Below are 22,504 nucleotides of genomic sequence, written 5' to 3' on the forward strand. Positions count from 1 at the left end.
TGGGTACATTATTGCAAAGGATCACAGCAGAGATTAAAAGTTTCATTACTTGTAAGTTTCTCATATATATAGTTTCTGCTTTGACAGCAATTTTAATATTTGTCTTTCACCCTCAAAAGAGAAAGTTCCAATTTCTCATAGCAGAGTCTCTTTATTACAGTAACTAGTCAATTTCTATTGTGATTCTCGTGGCATTTTTAAAAGTTGACAAACTACATAATCTTAAATTTATAACAAGATTTAAACTCAGTAACTTTGAAACAAAAATTCACTGAAGCTCTCAAATTCTCATGAAGGGAATTTGCATTTCACATTTGAGAGCGGAAAAGTTATTATTAGCATAACTTATGTGCATTTAAAAGCAACATCAAGTTTCAAAGACTGATTTTAGAGGATCTTGGAGGGACCATGACAGTCATCTAATCCAATCTCCTCATCTGAGAACAGCAATCTCCCAATTATCTCCTGGTTGACATTTCTCATGATGCCCAGAAATGCTAGGGCCACACAACTGGGCTAAGCTCTGTGGGGAAAAAAATGTTTACCTTTGACTCCTTGCTGGCCTGTCATAGTCAGAGGAAGGGTATGTGTAGAGTGGACAACATGTGTTCCTAAGCCTTTGCTTGATTGCTGAGAATGCTGGTAGAGTTTGGGGACATTAGCGCCATGGACTGGAATCTGGCACAACTTCCCAGTGTAATTCGGAGGACATTGGCATTTGTCCCTTGAACTGCACTGCCCTCCATTCATACATGGAAGGTGACAAATTACTGAAAAGGAAAAGGACAAAATTTTTAAAATGGGTTATTTTATATCAATGTCATACATATCATATCAATATCATGAACAATTACAAAATTTAATTGAACAATTGACACTAGTAAAAATCTAAAATAAAGAGTTGTCAAAGATAGAAAGAGGCAGAAGTAGTTGTGATCCGCAAAGAACTTAGAACCTGGGCACAGAGAGAAAGAAGACCTAATCACACACCTACAAAACCAATAGTATGAGGCAATCGATAATAATTTTCAAATGAGTGGCATAGACAATAATGGTAAGGGAGGGCTGGGGGGATGGGAGGCTGAGACTAAAATGGGCTGGGTAGTCAAAGAGAGTGTTCAAGTCTCAAGGAGGAGGTGAGACTTGAGTTGGACCTTAAAGGAAAGAACTTAGAAAAGGAATTGGCAGGGGAAAAAACAGACAAAAATGAAAAGGTAAGGATGTGCATGATATATTATATTAAGTGAAGTTTTTGATCCCATCAGCAAAACTAGCTGGGTACAAAGGATGGCCAAAGAGAAAGTATTTCACTTTCAAGCTGACAGTGAAAAGGACTCTATAAGCATAGTGTTTGCTTCTAAAAGCATATTGTTGCTTCTAAACGCTTTGGGGAACTTGTAAATGAAGGCTATTAAAAGGGATTCCATCATTTGCTGTTTATTGTTTTTGTGTCTGGAGATCAATCAGCATCTCCCCAAGGTTCATTACAACATAGCACTCTGCCCAAGCCTATTTGGCATATTCTCAGTTTAAGGCAATGTAGTTTAGTAGATGGAGCAATAGAAGATCTGGGTTGAAATTCTACTTATGATACTTACTAGTTATGTGACCATAGAATAAGTCATTTATTCCATTGTCTCCATGTAAGCCTCACTTTCCTCATCTGTAAAATGGAGACAATCCCTTCTGTAGTATACCTCACAGGGTTGTTGTGAGACACAAATGAGATATCGTACTGAATGTAAAGTGCTTTGCAAACATTAAAGAAAGACATAAAATGTTAAGTAGTATAGATGTTCTCCATGAAGCTGGTACTTGTGGTATAAAAGAAATGTTAGAGGGTGAGAAGCCTCTAAAATTATCTAGTCTCATATAGAACTTTATTTTATATATGAGGGGAATGATACTCAGAAATGTTCAATGACTACTGCAAAGGCAAGCAATCATTCAATTAATAAACAAGCATTTATTAAGTGCTTACTATGTACCACTGTTTGGCGTACAAAGTGAACGGTCAGAGGAGACTGTGGTCTCTCTCCTAGGCCTGTCTCTTGCTACACCATTCTAGCATGCTTAAGGAATAAACTGCAGCCAGTTCTAGTTAGAACTTGCTGATGACACTCTCCAGCAAGTTTATTGATGTGGCAAAGTTATAATTCCACCTTGTTTATCCTGAGTAGGCCTTCCTGGTTAATTTTTAGAAAACCTCCTTTTGGATATTGGTCCATGCTCTCTGATCCTATTGTCCCAGTGTCAACATGGTAACACAGGCCCTTTGTGTGAAAAACCTATGTAAACCTGGGCCCCTGTAGGCTCTACACCTTCTACAGACTGGAGAATACATCCCACTTCATCTGTGCCAGCACCCAGCATTCTGACCTGTTGGAATGTAGGGGAAGGGAGACCACATCTGACTCTATCGCTGACTGAATTGCTGTGCCTGTGTTGGGCTTAGCTGTGAATGCAGATAAAACATTCTAACCCATCTGTCACTGCATACAACTCACCCAAACTCTGTACTAAATTTGCATGACACAAAGAAAGGCAAAAACAGTCCTTGATCTCAATGAATTTATTTTCTAGTGAAATCGACACAAATAATGAGTGGTAGACTAGAATCCTTTTCTCAACTCCCAGGCCAACGTCTTATCTACTTCACCATACTGGTACCTTTCTCTACTACAATTCTTCCATCAGCGATGTAAGATGCTGATACCTCTCCAAGTCAAGCATTCCCATTTTTAACATAAATATTTGTCAACTGCACAAATGCACATGAGGCGGAAGGGAGAAAAAGAGAAGGAAGACACGTGACTAGAAAAGGGTTGATTTAAAAAAACTTCTTAGAGGAGTCTGCAAGGTCAATATGATTCAATAGGGCAATGGGGCAGTCAAAAATGTTAATATAAGCTTAGGCAGCAATAATGGTTGCCTAATGTTCAGAACAAGGAAAGATAAATATATCTGCTATTATCCTCTGGCTTTGTCCGGCAACATCTGGAATACTAAGTTCAGTTCTTGGCAACACATTTTAGGGAAAAATATTGATAAACTGTAGAATTTCCAGAGGAAGGCAATCGAAATAGTAATGAAACTGCAACTATGCCATATAGGAACTAAAGAGAACTGTCTTCAAGGGTTTTTGAAGTGCTACCCTGTTCAAGAAGGGTTAGGCTTGCTCTGCTTGGCTCTAGAGGGTAGAGCGAGGAGCAAAAAACAGAAAAAGCAGAGAGGGAAATTTCAGTCCAATATATGGAAAAAAACTATATAACAATTAGAGCTAAACAAGAGTGAAATAGTATATACCCTGAGGGTAATGAATTGGAGGTCTTTAAGCCAAGCCTGGATTACCATTTTTCCAGGATACTTGTAGAAAGAATCTCTACTTAGGTACAGGTTGGACTGGACAACCTCTAAATTTCCTTTCAACTCGGAGATTCTATGATTCTATTTGGTGTGTATAATTATGTGAGAGTAGGAGGCTGGAAAATACAATGGGTATCCAGCTATTCAAGCTATTTATTTTGTGGACTGTGCAACCTAAAGCAGAGGGATGGGCTAAATCAATTGTGCATTGATACCCTAGTATCAAGGCTCAGAAAGAATCAGCACCTGATAGAAATCACGATCTAGGAAAAGCAAGAATTTTAATAGAATTTAAAGTGATGTCCCATAGAAGTACCCAAGTTAATGATACTTATCGTCAGCTGATTCACTTCTAGGATCATAATATCTCCCAGTGTGTTGTACTCCATAGCAATCAAGAAATTTTTTACCTATGAAATCTCATGCCATCCTCCTAGCATACCCTACAATAGAGGTGTCAAATAGTGGCCCCTGGATTGTATGCGGCCCACAACACTCCCAAGTGGGGCCCAAACCAAATTAAAACATAAGTGTGAAATACTCATAAATTAATTAAAATGAAATAAAACAGATATTATTAATATGTGGTTTTCTAAGTCAATATGTGAACTTCAAGGATCCTCATGTGTAGTTTAGTGGGCCCCATTTCAATTTGATTTTGACACCATTGCCCTATAGGATTGACAGGGCATTTTTATCCCATTAGGCAAATGAGGAAACTGAGGCTCAGAATGGTTACGTAAGGTCACACAGCCAGGAAGTTACTCATCTTGGTCCTCTTTCTACTGTGCTATGCTATATTACCCAAAATAATATAAGGTCCTAGAAGATGAGGGCTGCTTTGTTTTTTGGCTCTTAGCTTTATATGTATAGAATTCCACACCTCCATTAAAGCACAGGTGAAATGTGACAGCAAAGTAATAAGACTAACTTTGTGCAACTTAGAGAAATTGATTTCCTTAACTTGTATTCACAACACTCCTATGAGAAATTCTTTTATCTTCACTACAGTCCCAGTGAAATAGGCACTATCATCTCTTCGAAAAGAAAACAAATAAAATAACTTGCCCAAGGTCACAGCAAACAAGTGATGGATATTAGTGTAGAGTATCCAAAACAGTGCTTGGTTTAAGGTCGGGTGACCTGAGTTCAAATCCCAGAACTCCTACTTACAACCTGTTTGACCTTAGGCAAATCATTTCAACGACTTTAGTCTACTCCCTAAGAAACTTCACGGAGGCAAATACGAGGAATAATTACTTAGGGAAAAGAGCATGAAAATGTTAGAGGGGGATAGAGGATGTTAGAGGATGTGAGGTGAGCTAGAGAGGCAGAAGCAGATTAGGGGAGAATAGTGGAAATCTTGGCTGACCAAGATAGGAAATAATTACAGTTATCCTAGGCAAAATAGTCTTTCAATCTATCCTCTGACAGTGGAATGTGCTATTCCACAATCAATAAACAAAATATTCAGGAGAAGAACCCTTTCCAAAACAGGTAGGGGTGATGCCCTAGCTCCAAATGTCAAGTAGACATTTTTAAAAAATGATTGGGTCTGCCTAACTTCATAGATCCTTTTGCAAATGTTCACATCAGTTATTCACTAACGAGCAAAAAGCAAACTTGGCCAAATAATAAAAATAAAGTCAAAAGTGACAATCGTTCCAAGATATTTTCGTCATGTTATCTGGTTTCAAATAAATATTTATTTAGTCACAAAGACTTAAGCAAATGTTTCCGAATTTGAACTATTTGCCAGAGAAAGTTTAATTCTCTAATGAATTTCTGATGTATTACCAGTATTTGTGTAAATGGTACCTTCCTCAGTAATACATAAAATTCTACGTACCGTCACAAGTAATATTGAAAAGAGTATACAGAAAAATAAGTAAAATGATCAAGCAGATGGAATAGCTTCCACAAGTACAGACTAAAAAGATGATGAGGACAGGGCCGAGCAGAATTCAGAGCCAGGAAGGGAAATGTCATCAGGATTATAGGCAATTAAGTCAGTCTGGGTCATGACAGCAAAATAAGATTAGGCAAGATTCAAGGTCAGATAAATCCGGACTCCACAAGATTTCCAGCAGGCAGAGAAGACAAAGTGGGTTGGTCATTTTACCACACAGAATGGTGCTTATGTTTCTAGAAACATAATCCCTTATGAGCAACCAACAAAACAATAAAGGGAAAGCACTGAAGGAACTGGTATTTCCCAGAGGTCTTCCTGCTGGTCTTTTAGCCAGGCAGTTGGTAGGCCTCTGGTCAGCTCTGTATAACCTGCTATACAGCTGGTTCAAAGCACTCTATCAATATGTGTGAAAGCAAATAGTAATAATAATAATAATAATAATAATAATAATAATAATAATGATAGTAATAACTGAAGATAATTCCAGTGAACCCTATGTCTGTCTGGTCATAAAGCAAAATATTTCTGCTTGAATTATTTCAACCATTAAAATTCACTATTTATAAATATTTGTGAATAAAAAATGAAATAAAATAGTTCCCTTCCTATTCCATTGGTTTCAAAAGCTGAAATTATGATATTTCATCAAGATTTAGAATCTCTTTATAACTACACAGGAAGCCCTTTTTAATGTGGCTGGTCCCTCTCTTCAAGAAGAAGATCCTTTTGAAATCAAAGAAAACAAAAGCAATATCAATATCAACCCACAGACTTGAAATATTTAACCATGAGTAGAGTCTCCCATTTCAAAGATTCATGTCACTCTAAAAACATAGCAATGCTTATGTAAAAACTTTTTTTTCCTGGAAAATAAAATAGAAAAATAACAACAAATCTTTTAGGGCAAATTTCAGCCCCTTGCAGCAGGCTAATTATGAGGATCATGACAACACAGACTTTTCAGAACCCTCAACAAGATAACTTGACAAAGAAACTGCCGCAGGAACACATACCTTTGGCTGGGAAGCAGGGTAATGTGGTCAGTGTAACATTTTGCTGCATCTCTCCTGTTTCCCTATACTGCATTCTACAACGTCACCTGGGAGCTACTACAAACAATCAGTGGTATGTGAGCCTCAGGCCTGTTATTTCAAAAAGGGTAATTTTGAGACAACCACTCAAAGCAGCTCATGGCACTTCTATAAAAGGTCAATGTCAGAAAAAGAATCTGGGCCTTCACTGCTGAAAGAACAACATGTAGGGGGTTTTAAAGATGTCCAAACATTCAGCCGAGTTCCATAATTCACTCTTGGGCTAGAAAATTAACTCAAAGCAATCATGTGATCAGTGTAGAGAGGCTGGAGTACAATTCGTTATCACATTTTGCTCATGTAGGTTGGAACTCAGAATAACTGGTGAGATGCTAAAAGTGTACACAAAGATAAATGAAGTGGACTTTTTTGAAACGTGTTTCTCTAAAAATACCTACACTCAGGTTATTGTTTGTCATACATTTTTAGCTACAGATCCCAAAGCAAGCTCTGAGAATGTATGGCAGCTTCCTCTAGCTTACTGGCCACCTTAATCAACTCATTTTCTATGCCAACAGACAGACCATTTCAAGTTATTGCGGCTGAGGAAAGGGAAAAAAAGATTCTTGTCTGTAGGAAGACCTACATCTGTCATTTCATGGAATGGAGAAACACATGATTTTGATTTGAGCAGCTACTTAAACTTTCCAACTTGTCTCTAATTAGAAGAATAATGTTCCATCAAAGGCCTTCTGCATTTCTGTTGAGACTTGCTGGGGTGAGAATTTTTTTAAGTTAAAATTTAAGTTAAAATTCTACCTCCATCCACAATGCATGTGGGCTTTCTGCAGTGACATCTTTTAAGAGGTTTTTAGAGCTTTTGAATAACAAATGCATTACATTATAATAAAAAAATAGCAAAGTGTGATATACTTTAAAAAACTGTGATATCCTATAAAAAAGAGGTTGTTTTTTTTTCTTTTAAAATCTGGTAAGAATCAACTAAAAATAGAATTCAGGACAGAGATTGTAGAGGATATATTGAGAGAAAGGCTGATAAAGTGGAAAGCAAAGTGAACTTTGAGTCAAGAAGACCCAGGCTTGAATTTCATCTCAGGTTAACTATATGATAATAGGTTAGATCCCTGGGAGCCTCAATTTTCTTTCCTATGTCATGGAGTTACTGTGAGGGTCAAGGATTTTCAAACCTAAAAGTGATATGTAAATATGAGTTATTATTAGTTATTATTATGCTATTATATATAAACTGTCCACAGGCATGACCTCATAATCATCCTTGCCTCTTTTGTTTCCTTGTCCCCCAACCTATCCAATCAGCTGCTGAGTATGACAGTCCAATGGAGGTACAAATTCCACCTCAGGCATGTACTAGTAGTACCGTGAACAAGGACTAGTCTATTAACTTCTCAGTTCTTCAATTCCCAAATCTGTAAAATGGCGATAAAAATATTTATATGGCAGCAGTTACGTCCTATGAAACATGCACTTGGATGGGCCAGTAGGAGTCAACCCAAGGAGCATACATTGGAGCTCTTCTACTAACTTCCAAGAATGCAAGTGGCTCAACATCGAAAGAGTATGGTGCTTTGAAACAATGAAACAATGCTCTTATTGGCCACTGAATATGTAGAGCTGCTGAGTCAGCAGATCCTAAAAACGGAGTGACTGTGCCCTCTGTCTCATTTTCTTGGACACTCCTGTGTGGCAAATAGCTCTCCCTTGCTAAGTTTCCCTGGAGAGGTAGGATGGGGAGCTGGTGCCTTTCTCACCACTGTAACTATATGACAGCTGCAAGTACATGGCACCTAAAGCATTTGTTCTACCTAGGTGATCCTGAGCCTGGGTTTGAGGCTACTTCTTCTGATTTGTTTATTTACTGAGTATGGATGACTGAGGTTCTAAGATTGATAATATGAGTTTTAGAGGCAAACTTGTGAGTTTCAGAGGCTTGGAGATCTTGGATCTTCAGCTGATATCAGATATACTTCAGGAGAAGACCCCACAAACTACTCAAGAACTCCTTGGAGAAGACGACCACAAAAAGGAAGATGAGCCAATGCCTGGCTGGGCTTTCCAGAAGACATAGTCTTGGAAGTAATGGTTTAGCTACAGCAGAGCCAAGGTGAAATGCAAAATATTTCATCAGCATTCCCACAAATGCTTCATGTTCAGGTGAATTCAACAGTAGTGATGTCACTACTGCTTGCTGAAATTTTTCTATCAATATAGCCTTGTGGGTTTTTCTGCATTAAGTATTTCTTTTGTGCATAAGAAATAAATACCTGTCCTCTACCTGATATACATCAGGTCCCTTTCCATTCCCTCTTTTGAGGAGATTCAAGCTATGAGTTAAACCTAAGTTTTAAGGGTTTTCCTGCCCTGGACCTCCAGGATAAAGATGTAAAGAACCAAAGAGGATGAGAAAGAGAATCTGACCCACCTGTTTAAAGGCCAAGCTACCCCAGGACTAAATCATTTCTATCTATAAGTGTGGGTACAGAGCTGAGAAGGGGTCCTTGGTAAAGAGGAAGAGTGTAAGGTCCTCATGTCCCTTGAGACCAGCAATAGTTCTTATTGTTATACTTTTATTACCTATTTTCCATGACTGTTAAGAGAAATGTGCTTTACAAACCATAAAGCACTACATAAATTGTTCAGTTGTTTTTCAGTTGTGTCTGACTCTTCATGACCCATTTGAGGTTTTCGTGGCAAGGATACTGGAGTGGTTTTCCATTTTCTTCTCCAGTTCATTTTTACAGATGAGGAAACTGAGATAAACAGGATGAAGTGATTTGTCCAGGGTCACAGAGCTAGTAAGTGTTTGAGGACAGATTTGAATTAAGGAATATATTCATCTTCCTCACTCCAGACCTGACACTCTATCAGCTGCACCACTTAGCTGCCCAGACTATATAAATATTAATTATCACATTTTTTATCTCCAAAGAGTCTGTGTTTTGTACAGCAGTGGCTCTCAAAAGGTGTGGTACTTCTGTGGTCAGGGAATCTATGAGGTCAAAACTATTTTCATAATAATATTAAGATGTTTTAATTTCTAATACAGTCAATATCCATAGCTATAACCCACATAAACAAAAGTTCTTTAAGGGGACCTCAATAAATTTTAAGAGCATAAAGGGGTCCCGAGACCAAAAAGTTTGAGAACCACTGGTACAAAGGGAAGAGAGCCAGTCTCAAAGCCAGGAAGATCTGGGTTCAAGTCATACCTCTGACACACGCTGGCTATGTGACCTTGGGCAAGTCAATAAATTTCTCATTGCTCTAGGAAAGTCTCTAAGCCTCTAAATTTCAGAGAAGGTACCTGTCTGCATTCACCCAGGAGTTCCCTAAACTAATGAAATAATAAATCCAGTCGCTCTCTACTTACATGGTTAGGACTTTTGTTTAGGCCCAAGTATATCACTCTCACTCAGTTAACAGTTCTTCCTGCCTTTAGCTTCTCTCCTTTTTAATTCATCTTCCACACTGCTGCCAAATATGTTTTCCTAAGGGAGAGGTCTGACTATGTCATTCCCTTTAGTAAAGCTAATTTTTAACTTCATTTTAGCTCCTTAGCTTCCTATGGCATTCAGTGGAAAATATATGCTCCTTAACTTGCATTTAAGGGTCTCTAAAACTTGACTCCAATCTACTTTTCCAGCATTATTTCATATTATTCTTGTTGAAAACTACATTCTAGCTCACTTTTCTATAATAGTCACATCTTGCCACAGGGTCTGATTGTAGAGTAAGCACAAAAGATAAAAGTCTCCCTTAAATCTTCCTTATAGAATAGTAACTTTGTAGCCAGAAAGAAGGTAAGGACTCTTTAAAAGAAGGCAGTCTATATCAGAGGGTAGATCATTCTGAGACAGCTGCTACAAAAATATTTAATTTAAATTTTTCATAATACTCCACTAAACCAGTTTTCATGAGACAGGTGAGAACCAGGACTTCTATTCCAATAAAAGAATAAAAACATGTAAAGAGTGAGATGGAAGGAAAACTGCCGGTTAGTGGAAACTAATGTCTTTGAAAGGGTTTCATGCTAAGTGATCAAAGGACATGAATGAACAGTTCTCAAAAGAAGAATTGAAAACTATTAACAACCATATGAAAGAGTGCTTAGAATCATTAACGTTAAAAGAAATGCAAATTAGAATAACTTTGAGGTTCCTTCTCATAGCAAGAAAATTGGGCAAAGATGTCAAAATGGTGGAATCAATCAATGGCGGAAGGGCTGTAAAAAGACAGGCATATTAGCAGACTCCTGGTAGAGCTGTGAATGGATCTCACTATCCTGGAAAAGAATTTGGAAAAATACTAAATGAGTGAATAAAAAGTCCATGCTCTTTGATTCAGAGATGCCACTGTTAGATACATACCCCAAGGGGATAAAAAAATAAAAATGAAAGTCTTGCACATTCCAAAATATTTATAAAGCACTTTCTTGTAGTAGTAATGAACTGGAAAAAGTAAATGTCCATTGATAAGGGAAATGGTGAAACAGACTGCAGTACATGAATGAGAGAATATTGTTCCACTATAATGAATAATGAATAATGAATACAAATAATACAGATAGACATAGAAAGACATATGAACTGATAGAATATGAAGTAAGCAGAATCAGGTAAACAACATACATAATGACCATAACAACAGAAATGAAAAGAACAACAAAAAATGAAATTGAATGATATGTAATTGTAATGATCAAAGTTGACCCCAAAGAAAATACATGAGAATGTACCTCCCTCCTTTTCCTGAGGATGGGAAGAACCTTGGATAAGGAATACTGCACAAATTGTTAAAAATTAATTGAAGTGTAGATGAGTTATGCTGATTGATTTTTTCTCTTTGTTTTTATTCTTTGTTATGAGAGATGAGGGTTCTCTGAGTTGGAAGGAGGAAAACTGAGAAATATTTTTTAAAAAAAAGAAACGGTTTCATACATAACTATGATTATATTAGAGGCTGGCTATATCTCTACATAACTGTTTGTTCTTTCTGCTTTCCTATGAGGCAAGAAATGATAAAAGGAAGTCAAAAAGAACACAGAAGAAACGCAGAGCCAGCCAGGAATGCTAAGAAGGTGAACTAAGGCTCTCCCTTCCATTAGTTCTACCTGACTAAGCAGAATGAATGGACTATTTATGGATAAAGTAAAGAGTAGATTCTTGAATTATCTTTAGCAAGGAGAAATGATCCTCTCTCAGAGGTAGGAAGGAAATAAGACTGCTTTCCTGTGAGGTAAGAAAAGATAAAAGGAGGTCAAAAAGAACACAGAAGAGATCATATACCTGGCCAGGAATGCTGAGAATGCCAACTAAGGCTGTCTCTCTTATTAGTTCTACCTGCCTAAGTATAAACTATCTGTGGGTATGATAAAGAAGAAATTCTGGAACTACTCTTAGGAAAGAGAGATGTTCCTGCTCTAAAAGAATAAGAGAAGTAAGATACACATCTCTCACCTCACATTCATTCTCTAGCACATTACTGAGTGGAACAGTGATCAATTCTGCTTTTAATATTTATTTTTTTTTCCTTTTTTTTGGCCAAGTATATATAATTGAATTTATGTCAATAAGATAGATGTATATATGATGTGGTTGCATCATACTAGCTATTTCTTAAACCTGAAGCTACATTTCTTATGTCCATGTGTTTACACAAACTGACTCACATGCCTAGTATATACCCCCTTCTCATCTGTGTTGATCTTTTATCTTTCTCTAACGCTCAGCTGAGATGCTAACTCTGCCTTGAAGTTTTCCCTCATACCCTCAGTTACAAACATTCTCTCACTCCTCGGATTACCTTGTATTGTAATTATACATCTAGATGTTATTCATAGGTTGTCTTGACTCAGAGGTCACTTAACTACTGCTAGGACATGTTGACTCAATATCTGATAATGTAAAAATACCAAAACAATAATAGCAACAAAGATGACAGCAAGAAAAGAAGTTAGACCAGATGACCTGAAAGGCTATAATAAGTTCTAGATCTAGGATCTTTAGCTTCAGATCTTGTATAACATGGAAGCTAGAGCCTTAAAGTAACAAACTAATAGAGGAAAGGAAGGGGAAATGTCTAGCAAGAAATACAATGGCATAGAAGGAAGAAAGAGAATGCCAACATCACAAAAGCATGAATTTCTATCAACAACTTATTTTCATTTACCTGAGGACCATTAGCATGCACTAGTATCATGGAGTGAAAGAAATCTAGAGCTGAAAGCGGTCTCAGTAAGCACCAAATCTTTTTACAAGTCAAGACCCAAGGACCATAAAAGCATCATAACTTGTCTCAGGTCTCAGATTAATTAGTAGCAGAGATAGAACTAGAAATCCATTTTCCTCACTCCAAATCAAATGCTCTCTTAATGGTACCATGCTTCCTACCGCAACCTCACTCCAATTATAATCTCCCACTGGTCAATTGTCTGCCATGACAACAGCTGAGGTACACAAGGCTGATGTACCCGGGGACAAAGTTCAATTCTCCTTTCTAATTATTATCTTCCCACTCCCAGACAACTTCTTCTCAGTGAAGAAGCTAAATTCTCTGTCCAGTGGGCTCAAATTAAAGTTAGCTTTCCTGCTATTGGAACTATAATCCTGGTCTATTATCTTTAAATAGCTGTTTGTCACAAAGATGCCTGGTGAATTTAAGAGCACCAGGGATAGGGGTACAATCATAAAAATGGCACCCATGGCACTGCCCAGTGGAATAAAATATTTCAAACTTTAATATGCACAGGAAAATCTTTGAGATTAGTATTAGTTCTTTCATAACTGCTAGACAGTCATTAAATCATGTTAATTCCATTTGAATCTGTAAAGTTTACTGGAACTGGAGATGAAGAAACAGATATGTTATAGACATAGAGCATTAATCTATGATTTTCTGAGGTCATTCAAAGTCAGATGATTAATTATGGAATTTCATGAGAAAATCTATAATGTCTTACTCATTTATTTTAAGTAACCTGATAAAGTTTAGGCCATAAAAAAGCCAGTTTCTTCATTAGGGCTCCATATACATATATATGTATGTATGTATGTATTCATTGACTCTGGAGCATTCCATCAACTTGAGACAACATGTATCAAAATTGACTTCCTGAGGATAATTCTCCTGTAATCCCCAGAACTGGCCAAATAATATGTTTCTAATTATCTCTCTTGGGACATAGCACAGAGTTAGTCTAAACTGACTTTTGAAACATCCTAGTAAATGTACTATACTCAATGACCGGAATAAAATAATTGGGGGACCAGTTTTAGAACTTGATATGAATCAGAGACATAGATAAAATGTAAATTAAAACTATTATTAATCAGGAGTAGAAAAATTCCTAAATCCTCTTGGCAACCTTCCTAAATAAACCAAATATCACCAGAGAAATTACTCTGAGATATTAAGTAGAATTTTGGAAAGTTTCTCTCTGTATCCCTTCTGTTTCTCTTTCTCCATTCCTTTTATGGCCTGTCAGCCACCAAAGTTCAGGCAGCTATATAAGGATATTACTCAGAATGAATGCACACCAGACGATTCCTTTCTGATAAAAAATTGAAGAATTTTCATCAACTATAGAAGCTTCTCTGGATTAAACAGAAACTGCTTGAGGGTTTTTTTGGTTTTGTTTTGTTTTTGTTTTTGCTTCTGAGTATCATAATCTAATCCCATTAAAAATCTAGAGTGAGGTAACTGTAGTTTTCCTTAAAATTAGGAAAATCTACTAAATCAATTTGTCCCCAAAGTAGATTAATTTATAACTGTTCCAACTCTATCAGTGAGATTAGAATATATTTCTTTATGGCTTCATTAGATTTCAAGATTGAAGGGATTTTAAAGATTATTCAAACTAACACCAATACTTGCCCAAATCCACACAAGTAGTAACTAGTGGAACTGAAAGCTAGGCCTCTTACTCCAAATCCAGTTCTCTTTGCAACGAACTACATTTGCTTCTTTTTGTTTTGTTTTGACTTTTCTTTTTCAATTAGTAAGTGTTAATTTTCTCCCTCTCCCCTCTACCAAACTAAAAAAAAGAAGAAAAACAAAACCCTTGTAACAAATATGCATAGTTAAGCAAACAAACCCCTGCATTAGCTTTGTCCAAAAATGTATATCTCATTTTGCAACTTGAGTCCATCACTTCTCTCTCAGGAGGTAGATGGCATACTTCAATGGTCCCGTAGAATTGTCATTGCATTCATCAGAGCTCTTAAGCCCTTAAAAGTCATCTCTACAATACTGTTACTTCATAAATTGTCCGCTTGACTCTGCTCACTTCACCCGCATCAGTTCATACATGTCTTTCCAGGTTTTTCTGAAACTGTCCCTTTTATCATTTCTTATGTTACAATAATATTCTATTACATTTGTTGTTTCTGTTGAGTCATTTTCAGACATGTCCAACTCTTCATGACCCCATTCAGGATTTTCTTAGCAAAGATACTGGAGTGGTTTGCCATTTCCTTCCCCAGATCATTTTACAGATGAAGGAACTGAGGTAAACAGGGTTAAGTGACTTGCCTAGGGTCACATATCTAGTAAATGTAGGGGTAAGATTTGAACAGGAAGATAAGTCTTACTGACTTCATACCCAGCATTCTACCATTGTGCTACCTAGCTGCCCCTCTATTATATTTATACAACATAATTTGTTAGGCCATTCCTTAACTGATAGACACCCTTCAGATTTTAGATTACTTTTTACTATAAAAGTTGCTTCCTAAATTGTATTGGCAGTCTAGAAAGTTAATGGGTACATTTAATGTAGGTAAAGCCATTGACTTTCATTAAGTACTATAGGACTGTCAGATATTAAAATTATCATTATTCCCAACATTAGTACGAGCAACTGGCTGAATAGCTTAGTTCCATCACAGATGTTCTCTCACTTGTGAAGAAGTACTCTATCAATATCCACACCCAGGAGACTTTAAGGTTTTTGGATATATTATCTACATTGTACATAACATTTTCAGTAGTTCCATTTTTATAAAAAATGAGACATACAGGCCTTGATATAGTTTCCTGAAATTGATGCATTTCCATGTAGTTAAGATCAATTAATCTTAATATGCATGAGTTAAGCACTTACTCTGCACAAGGCTATGCTAGGAGCTAGGGATACAAAGACAAAAAAATGAAGCAGTCCCTCAAGGAGCTTCACATTTGATTGGGCATGTGGGAATAGGTGGTAATACAATATATACACATATAAGCTAATGCGAAGCAATTTCAAGAGTCACTAACAACTGGTGGGGATCAGGAGAGAACACCTGAGCTGGGATCTGAAGGTAGATATCAAGGGAAGGAAAAAGAACATTTCCAGACACAGGAGACAACCTACACAAAGAGATGGAGGTGGGAGAAGAAATGCATATGGAAAAAACTTAGCAGGCCTATGTAACTGGAATGGAGAGTGAATGAAAAGGTGTAATATGAAATGACTAGAATGATAGGTGGGTTCCATGCCAGGAACAGGATTTTATATTTTACCCTAAAGGCAAATGGGAGCTACAGAACATTTTAAGGAGAGGAATAATGTGGTCAGTTCTCAGTTTTAAGAATCTTAAATTGTATGCCAGAAAAGGGCATAGATAATAGAGGCACGAGGTCATAACGGATAGTTAACCTTAGAGTCCAGCCTTTGACACATACTGGCTAGTCACTTGACCTTTTCAGTGGTGCAGGCAGCAGTTTAAGGTTATATGTTGCAGACTGATTGCTAACTGCCCTGCTAAAGGAGATTCCTTACCTGGAATTCCGGATCATATATAGAGGACAAATGAGAAAGGGAAGCGACTGAAAACAAAACCATTATGGGTAGTTGAGAGGGGAAAGAGCAGGGAGGGAGTGTGGAGAAGGGAGCTGTTATGCTAGTCTAAGCTTTTAAGTCATTTTGAATGTATTACAAGCTCCTCTGCATGTATATTAAAACTTAAAAGATGCACTAAACTTTGGAGACAAGCTATATTATGCGTTCAGCTCTACAACGAAGCATGTACTAGAGTGATAGATTTGAAATCAGAGGCTCTAGGTTAAAGTCCCAACTCTGGCACTTATCACATATATGAACTTGGCTGAGTTCCTTCACTTTGCCAACTCTCAGTTTCCTCATCACAAAGAATTGAGGGAACTGAACTAGACGATCTCAAAGGTCCCTTCCAGCTCAAAATCTATGATCTAATGAAACCTCTTATGTGACAAGAAAGTAACTGCTCTTCTCTAGGCCTCAGTTTCATCATCTATAAAAAGAAGGGATTGAACTTTTCAGATCTGAAATTCTATGTCATTTATTCTATGCCATTTTCTTATGAAACACTAATTACAAAATTCAAAATGCTTTTACAATATTCAAAATATTAATAGTAAGCTAAAGTCTCCAACCTTCTGCTAAGAGGATGAGTATCACAGACCTAGAAGGAGAAGCCATTCCCAGGTTTATGTTATAAGAATTAAGCATCACAGTCCCTGTATTACCCTATCCTCCAACACATGTGCATTTACATACACACACACACACACATACACACACACACACACACACACACACACATACACAGCCAATTTAGTATTTTCTTTTCAATGCAATCATACAAACTATGCTCTTATCCTTTGGATCTGGGTTAGGAAGGTCAGTCTGAACAACATTATGCCACTTAAAAATCTCAAAATAAAAGTTAAAGTGAAGGTATAGACAACATAATTATCAAACAATTTCCAATATTGTTTTGCATATTTTTCCCGCTATAATCTCCTAAAATTTCAAACAGTTTTGCTAAACTTTTTACCCACAAGGCTAAAACTGCCTTAACAAATCTATTTATGCATCCAAACCAAGTATTTTAGCAACTGAACTCACTGACTTCTTTCCATTACTAAACATCACCTAAGCCTTGTAAATCTCCCTAGCTTTTGGTGGCCAAAAGAAGCTCTCTCCATTCATCTCTTCTATCCTGTTCTTGAATTGAATAAGATTACCAGCTATTGTCTGAAATTATCTCTAGATCCATTCACCTGGATCTGGCCCCTACCTACCAAAGCAATCTTAAACTATGCTTTAATTGATCCCTCTGAAATATCTCTACAAGTTTGATTTGGGCACTGATTTGTGTTGCTCTTTCCCCAAAAAAACCAATGGACTCTAATGAAAATCTGCCATTAACTCTTTTTTTTTAAAATTATAAAGCTTCTAAAATAGCCAGGGAGGGAGGGGCAGAATCAAGATGGTGGAGCAAAAGCAGTGACTTGCTTGAACTCTCCCCCAAACCCCTCCAAATACCTGTGAAAAATGACATAAACAAATTCTAGAGCAGCAAAATCCACAAAAAGACAGAGTGAAACAAATTTCTAGCCAAAGACAACCTGGATGGTTGATAGGAAAGGTCTGTTGCTCTGGGCTGGGACAGGAGTGCAGTTCAGTGTGGGCCATGCAGGCAAAGACAGGGCCCCAGCAAAACCAGAGCAGGCCTCAGGGGACTGAATCATGGGCAGCTGGGGCAGTTTCCTGACTTCTCAACCCACAAATGCAAAGACAATTTAGAAGGTCAGTGGGAAAGGTCTGTTGGACCTGGGTGAGAGAGGAGCACAGTTCAGCCCTGGCCCTAGTGCAGCACCAGGGCGGCAACCACAGTGGCATTGGCTGCTTCCAGAGCTCTTGGGCCACAGACAGTGGGGGAATCAAGTGGCTGATCAGAAAGGGATTGCAGGGATCTCTTTGCTGGCACTGAGGCAGAACTCTTTTGCTTTGACCGTGCTTGGATCTGAGTCACAGTTCTGGGGGGTGGTCCTGGGGAGAGGAGGAGCCCTGCCATGGTGGAGCTTGAGGTGGTGGTAGGTAATGCTCACAGTTCCAAGGCAGAAAAGAGTGCTTGTGGTCACTCATAGACCACAGCACAGGCCAGAAAAGGAGGAAACACCTCACCCTTGATTGTACCTCCTTGGAAGAACTGAAAATTTACAGGTCCCTAGAAATATCTCTGAAAACAGCTGCACAAAACCTGAGAAACTTGGGACAGTACATTCTCCACACTGGAAGCAGACCCCTACCTTAACAAAGAGTTTATAACTCAAGTAATTGTCTGGGATCATGAGCAAATCTTGCAAAAAAAGTCAAACCATAGAATCTTTCTTTGGTGACAAGAAGATCAAAACATACAACCAGAAGAAGACAACAAAGTTAAAGCTCTTATATCCAAAACCTCCAAGAAAAATATGAATTAGTCCCAGGCCATGGAAAAGCTCAAAAAGGATTTTGAAAAGCAAGTAAGAGATGTAAAGGAAAAATTTAGAATGAGAGTGATGCAAGAAAATCATGAAAAATGAGTCAACAGCTTGCTAAAGGAGATCCAAAAAAATACTGAAGAAAATAACACCTTAAAAAATAGACTAACCTGGGGGCAGCTAGGTGGTGCAGTGGATAGAGCAAAGGCCCTGAAGTCAGGAGGACCTGAGTTCAAATCTGGCCTCAGACCAACACTTGACACTTATTAGCTGTATGACTCTGGGCAAGTCAATTAACCCCAATTGCCTAAAAAACAAAACAAAAAAAAAAAACCAAATGGCAAAAGAGCTCCAAAAAGCCAATGAGGAGAAGAATGCCTTAAAAAGCAGAATTGGCTAAGTGGAAAAGGAGGTGCAAAAGCTCACTGAAGAAAATAATTCCTTAAAAATTAGAATGGAGCAAATGGAAGCTAATAACTCCATGAGAAATCAAGAAATCATAAAACAAAACCAAAAGAATGAAAAAAAAATAGAAGACAATGTGAAATATCTCATTGTAAAAACAATTAACCTGGAAAATAGATCCAGGAGAGAGAATTTTAAAAAATTATTGGACTACCTAAAAGCCATGATCAAAAAAAGAGCCTAGATATCACCTTTCAACAAATTATCAAGGAAAACTGCCATGATATTCCAGAACTTAAAGGTAAAATAGAAATGGAAAGAATCCACCAATCAACTCCTAAAAGAGATCCCAAAAGGAAAACTCCTAGGAGTATTACAGCCAAATTCCAGAGTTCACAGATCAAGGAGAAAATATTGCAAGCAACCAGAAAGTAATCAAGCATTGTGGAAACACAATCAGGATAACACAAGATTTAACGGCTTCTATATTAAAGGATCAGAAGGCTTGGAATATGACACTCCAGAGGTCAAAGGAGCTAGGGATTAAAACCAAGAATCACCTACCCAGCAAAACTGAGTATAATCCTTCAGGGGAAAAAATATACATTCAATGAAATAGAGGACTTTCAAGCACTCTTGATGAAAAGATCAGAGCTGAATAGAAAATTTGACTTTCAAATACAACATTCAAGAGAAACATGAAGAGGTAAAGAGGAAAAAGAAATCATAAGGGACTTATTAAAGTTGAACTGTTTACATTCCTACATGGAAAGATGATATTTGTAAATCATGAGACCTTTCTCAGTATTAGGAAGGAATGTGTGTGTGTGTGTGTGTGTGTGTGTGTGTGTGTGTGTGTGTGTGTAGACAGAAGGCACAGGGTGAGTTGAATATGAAGGGATGATATCTAAAAAACAAAATTAAGGGTTGAAAGAGCATTGTACCAGGAGAAGGAAAAAGGGAAAGGTAAAATGGGGAGTAAAGTATTTCACATAAAAGAGGCAAGAAAAAGCTTTTACAGTGGAAGGGAAGAGAGGGAAGTGAGAGGGAATGAGTGAACCTTACTCTCATCAGATTTGACTTAAGAAGGGAATAACATACACACTCAATTGGGTGTGGAAATCTATCTTACCCTACAGGAAAATGGGTGGAAGGGGATAAGAGAGCGGGAGGATGGTAGAAGGGAGGGGCAGATTGAGGGAGGGGGTAATCAGAAGCAAACACTTCTGAGGAGGGACAGGGTCAAAGGAGAGAATAGAAAAAACAGGAGGCAAGATAAGATGGAGGGAAATACAGTTAGTCTTTCACAACATGACTATTACGGAAGTATTTTGCATGACTACACATGTATAACCTGTATTGAGTTGCTTGCCTTCTCAGTGAAGATGGGTGGGGAGGGAGAAAGGGAGAGAATTTGGAACTCAAAGTTTTAAAAATGAATGTTACAATTTTTTTGCATACAACTGGGAAATAAGATACAGGCAAAGGGGTATAGAAATCTATCCTGCCTTACAGAAAAATAGAAGGGGAAGGTAATAGTTGGGGGGTGATAGAAAAGAGAGCAGATTAGGGGAAAGGGTATTCAGAATGCATACCATCTTGGGGTGGGGAGAGACAGGGAGAAAATTTGGAACTCAAAATCTTGTGGAAGTGAATGTTGAAAACTAAAAATTAATTAATTAATTAATTGAAAAATAAAATAGCCAAAGGGGAAAGGCTAGATATATGAATAAACTTATAGCTTATTCATAATCTTCATGAGTGATTTACACATGTATTCTAGCTGCTGGAAAGATGATCAACAGCTAAAGTAGTCCAAGGTCAGAGTAACTTAAGTGTAGAGTGTATAGATGTCCTTAGTTTAGTATAGATTAGGAACACATAAATATATATTTAAGGAGAAGATCAAAATCTCTGCCTTCACTCTAAAGGTTATATAGACACTTGGAAAAGAGAAAAACAAAGATATGTAGACTATTTCAATTAGTGATTATCTGTATCACAAAGATGATCATTCAGAATTCCTCATTTAAACAATAACAACTATAAAGTGGTATACCAAAAATTTAACAATCAGCTCTTGCAAGTTGGTATAAGCTGGCTTCAGCACACTCCTAGGTAGAAGGAAGTCAAGTTTCATTAGGGAAAGTGGCAATAAGACCCAATATGAAATTTCAATGGAAAAAAGTCAGGAAAAGAACAACACACTACCCCACACTGTTCTGGAGAGGCATGAAGCAGAAGGGAATAGTTTATTTTTTATATGTAATTAATCATTTACTTTTGGCAAATATACTAATGCTCTAAAACCACTAAAAATTAACTCAAGTGACATCTGAAGTTGATATTAACCATAAAGGCTTACCTGACAGTTACTAATGCTATTTGTTTAGTACCAACTTAGCTGAGTAAAATCAGTCTTCGATATTTACTGATTTCTCAATAGGTTCAAAGTATTTGAACACAGATTCTGTCGTCAAAGGACTTGGATTCAAATCCCACCTCTGACACTACTACATGCTTACTACTACACAGTGAGCCTCCCTGGGACTGTGTTTCCTCACTGTAAAATGAGAGGTTTGGATGAGAAAGCTTCTGACCTCCCTTCCAGGTCTAGATTTGTGATCCCATGATGTTACTATCCATAATTTGGGAGGTGAGGGAAGAGAGAAAGGAAAGAGTCAAGACATGATTTTATTTGTGTAGAGAATTTCTAGTGTGGAAAGACCTTCCACCCTTGATGCAGATTAGCAACCCATCTGTAGTCTTAGTAGTTACCAGGGGGCATTGAAAAGTTAGGTGACTTTCCCGTAGTCACAGAGCTCACTATAGTCTACTCACTATGAGAGATGAAAAAGAGAGTAATTTATGATCCAACTGGAGATATAGAAAAAAAATGCAAAAAAGTTAAGCTGAAAGATTCAATCATAAATATTTGTTGATTTCAGATGATAACTAGACTACTCATATGAATCCAGATTTCAGCCTATAACTTGTAACAAACAGTCTTTCATGAATAACTAGCATGTGTTTAGCATTGTGGCAAACACATGGACAGGATAAAAGTTGATGCCTGGCTTAAAGGGGCATAGCCACATTTAATGTACGTATTTCAGAAATTAAATTAAACTGAGGCTATTATAAAGTTTTCAAATGGAATTTCACCTTAAAAAGAAAAAAAAAGAGAAGAAACAGACCCTAGAGAATTGAGGGTCATCATAAAAACCACATAATTTTATTGGTCTGTGGTCTTGCAATTTGAAGACAATGATCTAATATCTAAATAATGGCAAATGAGAACAGTCATGCAGCTTTTGGGAAGTGTAAGCAAAGAACATTGTTTAAAATAAGCAAAATACTTCCATGGGTGACCTACTAGCCTCAGCCTTATGACCAAGTTGGTCATTATTTTAAGATTCTTAGTCTGAATTGAATATCAAACTTTTTGTGTAGTCATCTAATATTAGGATTAATAAACAGGCAATCCCTTATCCCAGTACCTAATGGACTAGGGGATGAAGCT

General features: G+C 37.3%; 1 protein-coding gene across 2 annotated transcripts in view; it reads right to left on the minus strand.

Annotated features, from left to right (window-relative positions):
* Positions 1-22,504, minus strand: part of LTBP1 (latent transforming growth factor beta binding protein 1) — a 485,724-nt gene that overhangs the window by 236,398 nt on the left and 226,822 nt on the right. For both annotated transcript variants that reach the window (XM_027850411.1, XM_027850410.1), the window contains exon 6: positions 546-770. In XM_027850411.1, coding sequence (XP_027706212.1) covers positions 546-770 — 225 coding nt within the window. The remainder of the gene's footprint in view (positions 1-545; positions 771-22,504) is intronic.

This window comes from Vombatus ursinus, unplaced genomic scaffold (assembly GCF_900497805.2).
Source record: "Vombatus ursinus unplaced genomic scaffold, bare-nosed wombat genome assembly UNPS02009062.1, whole genome shotgun sequence".
NCBI lineage: Eukaryota > Metazoa > Chordata > Mammalia > Diprotodontia > Vombatidae > Vombatus > Vombatus ursinus.